At 30.3% G+C, this 12500-nt stretch overlaps 1 protein-coding gene across 7 annotated transcripts in view; it reads left to right on the top strand.

Moving 5' to 3' along the window:
• Positions 1-12500, top strand: part of LOC129958263 (transmembrane protein 131-like) — a 132560-nt gene that overhangs the window by 28847 nt on the left and 91213 nt on the right. For all 7 annotated transcript variants that reach the window (XM_056070592.1, XM_056070591.1, XM_056070588.1 and 4 more), the window contains exons 4-6: positions 3064-3147; positions 3265-3388; positions 3495-3608. In XM_056070592.1, the coding sequence (XP_055926567.1) occupies positions 3064-3147; positions 3265-3388; positions 3495-3608 (322 nt within the window). The remainder of the gene's footprint in view (positions 1-3063; positions 3148-3264; positions 3389-3494; positions 3609-12500) is intronic.

The raw sequence follows: 12500 nt of genomic DNA, 5'->3' as shown, positions 1-12500 counted from the left end.
TTCTATGTTTTTTCATATGTATATACGAGGGATATTCAGAAGCTTAAGTTCCATTTAGAAATTAAAGAAAGAAAAAGATTATTAGAAAAACATTTTTATTCCGTAGTGAAGTCTAATGCCTAATTATTTTTCATGCATTGTTACCACAATTTTTGAAGCATTTACCTTAGCGAGAAACGAGCTTTTGTATGTCGGCCACTTGTCATAAGATGTCGCCTGTAGTCATGGTGAAGTCAATGCGTTGAAGAAAATGCATTGGTAATATCTTAATGGCGAATCTACGATTCTCTTTAATCTTCTCTTTTACTTCTGTAAGCAAATTATCATTTATCAGAGACCACACCCACTTCGTTTTGGGTTTTTTTTTTTTTTTTCATTTTGAACATTTTTACGTGCTTTATTGAAATTTTGCACTCACTTGCTTGCCATCGAATCAAATCATCTTGTTTAATGCGTAAACTTCAAATTTATCTGTGAATTAATTTCATTTGATTTCTTAGCTTTATGAACATTACAACGGAACTTTATTCGTATGCGATGGGATGTTAATTAAAAAAAAACATTTAAAGCTCAACATGCAGTTGACGCAATACTCAGCGTTCTAAAAATGGTTTCTGTTTGTCAGTGATTCAGCGAAGTGGATGCGCATGCGTGGAATATCACGAACGCAATGCTTAGTAGCCAAAAATTAGAAACAGGGCTTACTTTCTGGATTCCCCTCGTATTTTCTCTTTTTACTGATCATGTAGACAATTTTTGAATGGTCATTTACAATTTTTAATTCCTTGATGTTCACAAAGAAAATGTGAATCACGAATATAATAATTTCTCCCCTTTTATGCATCCCTTCGTACATATAGTTTTAAAAGTACTTCTTTATGAAAAGATATAGTTAATAAGTATTAGTCTTCTTTTACATATTTAACAGCATTTGTAATTTTTTTTCTATGATATATTAATATAACTATTAAACTTATGAAAAAATATTTGGATAAAGCATATATCAACTAAATTGTAATGCATGGATTACTAAAAAAGATTGTCGTTTTTGCCGTTAACAAAGCAAATGATTTAGTTGTTATGAATTAAATGATATTAGGTTGAATTAATTTTATTTTTTGTAATGCGACCTTTCATGTAACCATCCTATTAACTTCTTCAAACTTCGTGCCCTATTTCCTGAACCACGTATATCAAAATATTAAATGCTTATTGGTTCAGTTTTTAAACTGTTTGTTCAAAAAATATTAAGCCACTTACATATGAGCCATTAAAATAAAACCACTTAATGAAGCATAAATTTAAAGCTTAAAACATCATTTGGGAACCATAATCACAATGGAAAGCATGGGCGTAAATCGATAGATGGCGATGTTCGCGAGGTCGGCCCCCGCTTTATAGAAGGAACCACAACTGTAAATGCCGTGCATGCCGACTACATGCGATCTACTGGAATCGTTTAACAAACGCCGAGTTGACGGACGTTCACTTCATCTGCCAACTAGCCAACGGAAATAGACGCGCTTCTGTTTGGTTGTATTGGGAACGATATACAACTAGGCGCCAACCAAATCATCGGATGCTCGTTCGGGTATTTTAGAACTTTACGGAACGTTGGTCCTTCACAGAAATGAGACAGAATACCTAGTAACCGCGAATGGCACTATATCGAAAGAGAGTCTTTTGTATGCTGTTGAACGAAATGTTGGAACCAGTGGATGGGTATTTGCTCTCACCACTGGAACATTTCGATCAACTGTCTGTCGCGTTCTGCTGGGCAAAGTCTTACATCCTTTTTATTTTTAAAGAATTCAGTTACTACAGCCCACCAAGAGTCGCGTTTGCTTAGAAGATGTCTTCAGCACAGTGCCTCTGGCTTAGAATATTCCAGTTCAATTATGTTTAGTAATGACGCAATCTTTTCACTTGAAAGGGTTTTCAGTACAGACAACGTGTATGTTTGCTGTAGCCAAGTCAATCCGAACCCAGATGCAAGTCGTACAGCAAGGCTTCTCTATTAGTATGTGAGCGGATATCGTGGCAAACAGTTTAATCGAGCCATGCATCTTACTGCCTGGATTGGACGCTCGCAAATATCTCGACTTTCTTCTGAAGAGTCTTGCGAAAAGGCTTAACGATGTCCTCGGACATGTTCAATAGGGATTGGGATTTCAATATAATAGTGCACCATCTCATTACATAAGGTGTGTACGTGATCATTTGGACAGAACTCACTTATTTCTTCTCGATTATTTTCTCTGATTTACCAAGAAGAGAGTTGTGTACGACACATCAGTGAATTCTGAAATGAACCTCGTGGCACAAATCTACATTGCTGTTTCTATGATCCGCGAAATGCGAAGTATTTTCGAAAATATTCGCCATTCCTTGTCGCGTAAGTATCATGCCTGCATGCATACTAAGGGACACAATGTCGATCACTTATTGTGATACTTTTAAGTCATACACTGTATTTTTTTTTTTCTATATAATAAAGTATATTATAATGCTTTCTGTATTTTGCCCTTATTGTGTCTTTATCTCTTTATGACATGCGGATGACTTTTTCTATATAATTGCTTTCTAATAATGATCTCTGTCTCCACTCCAAATTTACACACGAAGTTCCATGATACTTTGTCTATACTTACTAACAGTATATTATGAAAAAAAAAAAAAAAATTGTTCCCATAACAGTTGTTTGGAGTGATTCCAAGCAATTTTTATTTATTCAATTGCACGTACATGCATGTCTCTGATAGCCTAGAAATCAGCTATTGTACCACTGTTAGATTGGACACATTGTATATTCTCAACTATTCCAAAAGAATGGGTTTTGCTAAACTTTGTTTCAATTTATTTTCTAAAGATGTCTGGCTTTTTAAACCATTTTGGCTTTTTTTTTTCTTTTCTTTTCTTTTTAGAATCTGTGCTACTTTTTAGGCCTTAATATTTTTTTTTTTTAATTTCATTTATAATATTTTCAGTTTTAAAAACTGAGGAAAAAAATCCTTTTCAAAAGATTGATAAATATTTTTTTGATATTTTATTTATTCATTATAGTTTTACTGATCTTAATGAAGAGAATTTAAATGCATATGCCAGCCCAATTGCATTTCATCCTCCAATGTTAAATTTTCATTCACAGTAAGTAAAAATTATTATTTTTTAAAAAATTCCTTCAAAATTTATTTTTACTAGAATAAGTATAGGGAAATGTTTAAGTGTTTATATATACAGTTGTTTGATTTGATTTTCTTATAGTCCTGTGGGAATGCCTCACATGGAGCATGTCATTGTTCAAAATTTAAGTCCCGACACTAGCATTCATATGTTATCAATATCAGGGAATACCTTGCATACACATTGTTCTTTTTTTCAAGAAAAGGTAAGAGTGGTGAAGATGAATATTGATGCTCAAATATTTAAAAAAAAATAATCTGCACAAAAAAACTAATTTTATGGTTACTTCCACTTCTGTTTTTTATTTCTAGGTCATTCCACCTGGTGGAAATACCAGTTTTGATGTAGTTCTTTTGGCCAGAGAAGAAGGTCCTGTGGAAGATACATTATTTATTCATACATCATTAGGTTCTTTTAAATTTCAAGTAAGTTTGACTTTATTAATAAAAACTGTTAAAACTGTCTATAAATTATAGTGCAATTTTTTTCTCACTTTGAAAACATTTTCAAGTGCTTTTTTTTTTTTTTTTTTTTTTTTTTTTTGTATATTTTAAGTCAATTCAAGATTAAGGCATTTCAACTTTTCCCCAAATTATTCATAATATTGTTTTCATTTTAATGTCCCTTTCATTTTAGAGTTGTTAAATGAAATTAAAGGTAGTTTTATGTAATTCCCATTTAATTTTTGGAATTCTTATTGTATTATGTCCTGGTAAGTGAATTAAATGATTTCATAATTATAATATTGATTCAAATGGAAATTTTTCTGATTATATTTGTTGTGTATATTATTGCGTTGTTCCACAAGTTGTCTAAAATTAAATATTAAATGATTTATTTTCTCACATATATCAAACTAAAACATTCAGTTTGAGGAAAGAGCATTTTATTAATGTGGTCATTAATGCTTTTTTGGGTCGATTTTATATCGCCAGATTGCAACTCGGCCAGAACAATTTGCTTACTATCTTGCTAGCATGCATTACTATGGCAGGATCGAAACTAAAGCGTACATATGCATTCTGAAGCTATTTTCCAATCCTTGTGCTCATAAGTATTCTGTGACAATGTCAGTTATATATGTGTAATTTCATTCATGCTTGAATAAGATTTTTTATTGCAAATGTTACAAACTTAATGTTCTTTTGCAAAAAAAAAAAAAAAAAAAAAAAAAAAACGATATTACCAGGATATGTGACAATAAACAATAATTCAAATCAGTCTATTTAGGAAAAGAAAAATTGTCACTTTTATTCTGAATTATTATGCATTATAAGAGGTAGAAACATGAATAATCTTTGATAAAATTGATTTATATTTGTCTAAAATTCAAAATATTTTATTTTTCCAATCCAATTTTTTTACAATTTTACAAATCTTACAGAATGTTTTATAATGTGTGAAATAAAAAAATAAAAACTTAATTTTATGAAAAAAATTTACATTTTAATTGGTCTAGAAAACTTAATATATTTTCTTCTATGCAACATGAAAGTTAAATAAATTCTTGAGTAATTTTATATTGTTTTTTCACTGAAACATTTTTTTTTTTTAAAGTTCAATCTGAAAATGATATTTTTAATTTTGACGGATTTTCTAATGACTTGGAACAACCTGAATGTATGTCTAAAAACAATAATATCAGTAATGAAATAATTACAAATATTTAAGAAGGATATTATTTGAAATAAGTGCAAAATTAAATACAGAATTTTAAAGGAAAGTATGAATTGCCTTATTGCTAAAATGTTAAAATTTTTAAAATTTATTTTTATTTTATTACTTTTTTAAATTTGTATGTATTATTTTACTTACAAGCATTTTTTTCCAGAAATTTGCCGTTGAAATATTTCGTTTATGAAAATATTTGGTTTATTAGCAATGCAAGGGTATTACAATGCAAAATTTAATATGTTACTGTTCATTGCATCGTTCTCGTTATTACATCAGTTCTTTCGTCTTGTTTCCAATTTATTCCTATTTATCTTAATATATATATAATATGTTAAACAATTTTTGATATACAAAGAACAGCGTGGAGCTCTTTAAGGTAAGATTTTGATGAGTACAGCGCAGTGTACCGACTAGGAAGGCAGAAACAAGAAAACGTGTAAAAGTATTTTTAACATCTAATTTTAGAAGTGAATGCGTTGATACGTTTTGATCAATGTGGGAAAACAAAAGCCTGCTCAAATGCGAAGGTAAAGTGAAATCAGTGTTCGAGTGATTAGAAAATAATCAATTTTTCATTGTGAATAAAGTAAAATTATTACATATATACAGGATGTCCCAAAAGAGTGGGACAAGTGTTTATTGCCTTAACTTTTGCAATTAGACCTATATTTCCAATTGCAAATTTTCATCAAGAAAGATTTTTAAATATTTAAAATATTTTGACTTCTATAGAAGGTGATAATAAAAAGTTACAAAAATCAAATATTTATGTAGCTGCATAGCGGAAAAACATCAATGATTAAAATGCTTCTTATCTATAAATACATGAAGAGTTGTGCTTCTACATGTAAAATGTTTTGATATATTAAAAGGCAAATGTATTGATTTACATATTTTTGCCTTACTTTTGATCGATATATAAGCGAAAATTTCGTTTTAATTTTCGGGAATAAGATGCATGCTACAAAAGATTATTAAAAAGGCAGAAAAAAAAAATTCATTCTTTGATATCTTAAAAAAGTTGTGTTCTTTTAATAATACTTGTGTATATGAGGTCCAATTTATCCCTTGTGACGTACAAATATGCTTTTCGAATTTGTTTGCTGAGATCTAATACAGTGCCCGAAAAAATTATAAGGACACGTGAAAAATCGCCAAATCTAGAAGCCTTGTTTACAGAATCGTATTCAAATTTTTGCAGCAAAAATAGAAGTAAAATTAAAATATTTTATAAGTTGAGTAATTAAAATTTTCAATTTTAAATCTGCTAAATTTAAATTTTGATTTTTAAACCTAAATGAAAACGGAAAAAAATATAAGGACATTGCTTTTTCTCCAGTAATTATTTAAAAATTTGCATATTTGAAAGCATAAAATGACAATTTCGAGTTAAAAGATTCATTTGCGAAAAGAATTTCCCACTCGGCGACTTTCAGTGTGAATTTTTAAACGATGCCCAAAGGAACTCAACTTTCTGACTCTGAAAAAGGAAAAATTGTTGCTTTTCGAGATGTGGATTAAGTGGATGGGAAATTTCAAAAAGAATCAAGAGATCTAAAACGGTGGTTTATAATTTTCTAAAAAATCCTGGGATGTATGGTATGAAAAAGTGAACTGAGAAACCAGAAATTCTCACTCGTCGACAAAAAAGAATGATTGTAAGGAGAGCTTGCGAGAAAAGAGTAACCACAAATGAAGTTAGACAAAATTTGAGTTTACCATGCGCAACAAGGACTGTTCAAAATGTTTTGAGTAAACATCCTCAAGTTTCTTATGGGAAATTAGTGTCACGCCCCCCTCTTACAAATCATCATAAGAAAAGAAGAGTTTACTTTGCCAAAAAATACATTTCTCTTGGTCAAAAGTGGGCTGATGTAATTTTTTCGGACGAAAAAAAGTTCAATCTTGATGGACCTGATGGTTTTCGTTATTTTTGGTATGATCTGCGAAAGACCAAGGAAGTGTTTTCCCAGGCGTCAAGATAGTGGTGGCTCGGTTATGGTATGAGGCGCCTTTGCGGCAAATGGAACCACTCCAATTGTATTTATCAACCGTAAAATGAATTCGGACAGGTATGTTGATGTGTTAGGAGAAAGTTTGTTACCTGAAGCGCCACTAATTACTTCAGGGGATTATATTTTTCAGCAGGATAATGCTTCGATACACGTTTCTACGAGTGCAAAACTCTGGTTTGAAGATAATTCTGTAAATTTACTTGATTGGCCGGTGAGAAGTTCCGATCTTATTCCAATCGAAAACTTATGGGGACTTCTAGCCCGAGAAGATTATAAAAACGGCACACAGTATCAATGTACACAAGATTTTGTCGTCGCTATCAAAGACGCTTGAGAAAAAATATCTGTGGACATTTTAAAAGATCTTTCAGGATCTATGACCTCTCGGCTTATTCAAGTGATTGAAAAAAAAGGTAGTTTTCTTGATTATTGAAACATTTTTTAAGTATTTTACAACATGTCCTTATAATTTTTTCCTTATTTCCTTTAATGTTAAATTTTGTAAAATCAATATTTTGAAGCTAAATTATGTTTTTTATGTGGTATAAGTGTTATCACAAAATTATGCAGCAGAAGTAAGAAATATAAAAAGTTCATTTAGGTGAAATGGAAATAAAGCATATTTTCATGCAATTACATGTTCTCCTTATACTTTTTTCGCGCACTGTAGTTAAAACGTAATACCAATCAAAACTAACTGAATGTGTCGGTAACTATTCAGTATGCTGTTGCTTAAAATGGGACTAGCCAACGAGTTTCTAAAAATGCCACTTTACACGTTTATAGAAATTTTTCATTGATGATGGAGAACATATTGTACGAACGATTCTTACCGTTCCAATAGTATAATCATTTTAAAGATTAATGCTTCTTTCTGGAATTAAGCAACGTTCGTTTGTCTAAATTGCATTTATAAGAAAAGGATTTGATATCACTTGAAGTAGAACCCTTTTTTAGAATTGTTCCTCATTATGCTATTCATTTGCCTCCATCTTACCCTTACCAAAACTTATCGTCAGACATTTCTAAAAAAAGAATTTGTATTCCTTCATCTGACTCATAAATTTTACATTATATTTGTGATTAAATTCTTCTTGCTATTTCTCTCAACTCCAAAATTTTCGGTTGAGGGTTTTTTTTTTTTTTTCTTTCTTTTCTTTTTCCCCTCTTCCATTTGGCACTTAATTCCTCCTGAGTTTTCGAAATTTCATCCATTTCATTTCTAAATATTCTTTTGTCTTTAGAATCTTCATCGTTTGCCGTCTAACGTTATTGATTATTGAATTTTGACATATACCGATCTTTGAGAACTTATATATAAACCGCAATCGATCATTATCTATCATTATCATCAACTAACTAATCATTAATAAAAAATAATTGATTTCCGAATATATGAGTAAAAACACGAGTTTGAATTTGCAGAAGAATCGTATTTTCTCCGAACAGCATAGCGTTCCTAACTTCGCAGCCAAACAGTTTTTTTGATTTCGATAAATAAAGTTTTTCAGTTAAATGTCAATAAAAATTTCATATTAAGATGTCCCATAAATTCCTTTTTTGTATATAAGAAACAAATACATATATTAGCTGATGAAGGTTGATTTATTTCTTTACACATAAATTTTTCTCTTCTATCACCTTTTTCCATCTCTTAGGAAGTCTAATTACTCTCTCTTTTTTTTTTTCTTTTTTTTTTTTTTTTAAATTGCTGAGGCTTACTTGCAAAATATTCTCCGAGGTGCGTTTTTGTTTCGCTTACAAATTGGAATAATTTATCATGGAGACAGAATTTTGTAATGATTAGAACAAGTAATAGTTTGATGGAGGAAGATCTGTGTAATTTGAAGAATGCAGTTGAACTTCCCAATCATAATAATAGCTATCCTTGACATCATGTGGTGTTTTTCATTGTCTTGATGAAAAACGGCACCTTATCGACTCGCCAATTCGTTTGTGTGCTAGGGTAACTCATTTTATCAAAGGCGCTTACAGTATTAACAGAATTGTTGGTTTCACTTTGAAGAGGAACTCACAGTAGGCTACGCCTTTCCATTCCTACCAAAAGGATAAAATCATATTCTTCAGGTGAAGTTGAGGTGACGCTGCAGTTGAGGGTCTAATATCCTTAAGCCAAGTACGTTTTCTACGCAAAATCCGTCTCGTCTCCAGCGACAAGCTGATCTTTTTCATGTCACTGGAGAAACAAAACGCACGTAGAGACGCGATTTATTAGGAAAATTTCCATCAATAGGTGTGAAACTCCAAGTTCATTTCAGTTGACATAACCTGTTTTGATCAGTTTATTATGTTCCATTATCCTGAGAATGTCAATGGCATTCACTATATCATGGATTTTTAGTGAGCAAAGCCTAGATAAGGTCCTTATTCTTAGTTGCTGGGCAGGTGCTGCAACCTTCATCTTTCGACTCTAAATTTCTTAAATAATGATCGGTAGTAATAGTCGTTGCACTACTGCTAAAAATGGTGCAAATCTCATCTGCAGTATTCTTTGCTCTATTACCTTGCATAAAGCAATGAAGCTTAACTTTCGCTATTTTCCTTTCGGCCGGCCTTATTAAAACGTTTAGGAAAAAAATCTTAAAAGATACTATGCCATCAGCGAAGAATTCTTTCAAAGAGCTCTGAAACCGATGCCATAGATGGCTAATAGATCACAGTCTGCATTCAGTAACCGTACCAGAATGGAGCAGGCAGAACAAATGCGTTGTCAGAGGATGGCGAAATCGAGGAATAAAATTAGTTGCATTTAAGAGAAAAATAATCTATCATTCCTTAAATTCATGGATATTAAAATGGTTTTCCCCCTCTCATTTCAGCATCTCGAAATTTACAAGTTTCTAATCACTTTTTATGTTACCTACGCAAACTTCGTCTCTGATGTTGATAATTGAGGCATGAATGTTTGGAGATTTTTTTAATTAATAAGCAAGAGACAGAAATAGCCCAGTAATGTAAACGAATCGTGAGAATAGTATTTTTTTATAATTAGGTAATTTATGTAAGGAAAAAAACTCAAAATGATATCGGACTTGATATAATGAAGCTCATTAGTACATATTTTTATTCATCGAATATTCTCATTAGTCCGCAAAAAAGTCATTAGTGTTTTGAAAAAACTACTAGATTGCTTAAAAATTCTATTGATTATATATAATCAGAAGAGCTGGAAATAAATTTCTCTAAAAATAAAAGTGCTAAGCGCAAGAATCGCAGGCAATAAAAACTGATGTGATGAAATATAGCATGGATAAAATAACGAAATATTAATCGGATATTTTCTCTACATTTAAGACTGGATAGAATTAGAGAACAACGAAGATGGAAAAACTCGACAGATTTTGGTCGTTTTTCATAAATAAAATTTTAAAACTGCGTTTGACAACGAATTTTTCACCAGGAATTCAGCTGATAAACTGGCTCATTTTTAGAATTTTTATAGCCAAAAAGGTAAGATTTATTTAATATATCGTTTAATTACTGCGTAGCATTTCGCAATAAATAATTGCTCGGACAACCTCTTTACAGTTACATAAACTCATTGAAATGCAAAACAGAAATAAAATGTATAACTTTCATAAAAAATTTGAAATATTTTTCGATATTGAAATTGAGTGCTCAATTCGTACTTTTTAAAAAATTGTAGCATTCTGTTTCATTGTCTTTATTTAAAGTAGAGTTTTTAAATTAAAAAAAAAATGTTAATTTTTTTATTCTGCATAAAAAGTCAGTGCATTAAAAATATCTTATACTCATTTTTTTTATATTTTTAATTGTTGTGGCATTGTTTGCTGTATTATTTTCATAAATTTAATTCAGTGAAAGAAATACTCCAAATTCTTGAAACATACTTCCATTATGACAAACCATGTCGAAAATTTCTGTGAAATCTTATTCCAGTTAAGTTTTCAACTCAGTATTAAAGTTAACAAAAAAAAAAAAAAAAAAAAAATCAACTATCATGTTACATTATTAGTCGCTGGTTTAAATTTAATAATAAAAATACATTTTGTTAATTATTTTTAGAAAGTAAGCTTCTAAAATGGATTTCTACGTCCTTCAGTTCCGTGTATTCCATTTTTAAAATTAAAATCCAAGAGTTATCTCTTATATTAAAAAAAAAGTTTTCAAAATTCCAGTTTGCGACAAATGTTTCTTTATTTAATTTTGAGATTCTGGCCATTAAAACTGATACCTTTCTACTTGTAAAATTTCTTAATTTACTAATTCCTAAAAAAATCGTCATCAGATTCAGCAATTGCAGATAATTCTAATTCTTTTCATTGCGTGTTGCGCCTTTCATTGTGTTTTTACAATACCTAAATGCAAAACTTAAATGGTATTTAAAGTATGTGAAGATTAATTATTCATATAACTCTTGCAAGGAGTTCTTATATTCCGAAAAATGTTCTCAGAAGCAAAATAACGGAAAAGTTCTCTTGTGGGCCAATAAAATTTTCTTATTTAATTTCGTTTAGCATTGCTCGATATATCAGAGTGCTTGATCTTATTTTGCATTGCGCTAATGTTTGATGAACCATTCGACAAATCTTTTGCAAATCAAGCAAATGGATTTACGCATTTGGATTTTAAAATTAAAAAAAAAAAAGTAGGAAATTGAAACCCGCTATGTGGTTTCAACATACTTTGGGTCTTTTCACAGCTAAAGATATTTTATGAGAATTTCCTATTTTGGGTAAATTGTATTGGAGTAAGGTTTTATCTGTCTCGATAATTCGGCCTTCTGTAAATTAAGTTTTTTGACTTATTGAATGCATGAAATGTAAAAAGCATTTCATCATTTAGTATATTTTCAACTTAATTAACCCCTTAACTAACAAATGTACTTAATATACTAATAAGAAAACGCATCCTATTTGGTACATTTATTATTAATTCATATAAATAATATGAGTGCATTTACGATATTAAAGCAATTTTAAGTGATTTTCACATTTTAAATTACTTAATACTTTCACTTTATTTGCAAATTTAAACTTAAAAATTCTATAATTCGATATGCGAATGAGACTCGTCATTGTATGTGAAGAGGTTAATAGTTATAGCCTGCATGTTGTCAATAGTTCATTTAAGTATGTTGGAATAGTATCAACATGGGACATAAATACCTTTTTATTTAGTGTATATTTTATTTTCTAAGATTTGTTGACGACAACGGAGAAGAATTAGATGTGAAACCTAGAATTTTCAGAGAGAGGTAACGTCTCAAAATTTTTTGCAGATCCAGGCGGACAAAAAATACAGGTGTTGCTGAACGAGCAATTAAAACGTGAGACATTTTTTAAAATATCTGTATTGTTGCGAACGTTGTAAACGAAAGAAGTTTTGGAAGGGAAGAAATTTCTTGCATCAAAATTTAAATCATATAAATTTGTTTCAAATTGTAAACAAAATTCAACTCTTGCTGCCGGTTTGAGATTTTTCTTGTCTTTGATGAAAATTATCCAATTATTTTTATTATTCTGCCTGAGAGACAAAACTTCTGCCATTTTTGTCGCAAGATATTAAAAAGATGATCATTGGCCATTTCAAAATTTTCTGTGTCGCGAAGAACTTTAAATAGCATTAATTCGATTTAATATTATC

The sequence above is a fragment of the Argiope bruennichi genome, chromosome X1, assembly GCF_947563725.1.
Source record: "Argiope bruennichi chromosome X1, qqArgBrue1.1, whole genome shotgun sequence".
Lineage (NCBI taxonomy): Eukaryota > Metazoa > Arthropoda > Arachnida > Araneae > Araneidae > Argiope > Argiope bruennichi.
Note: the sequence above shows the minus strand (reverse complement) of the source record. Positions and strands in the feature narration are given on the sequence as shown.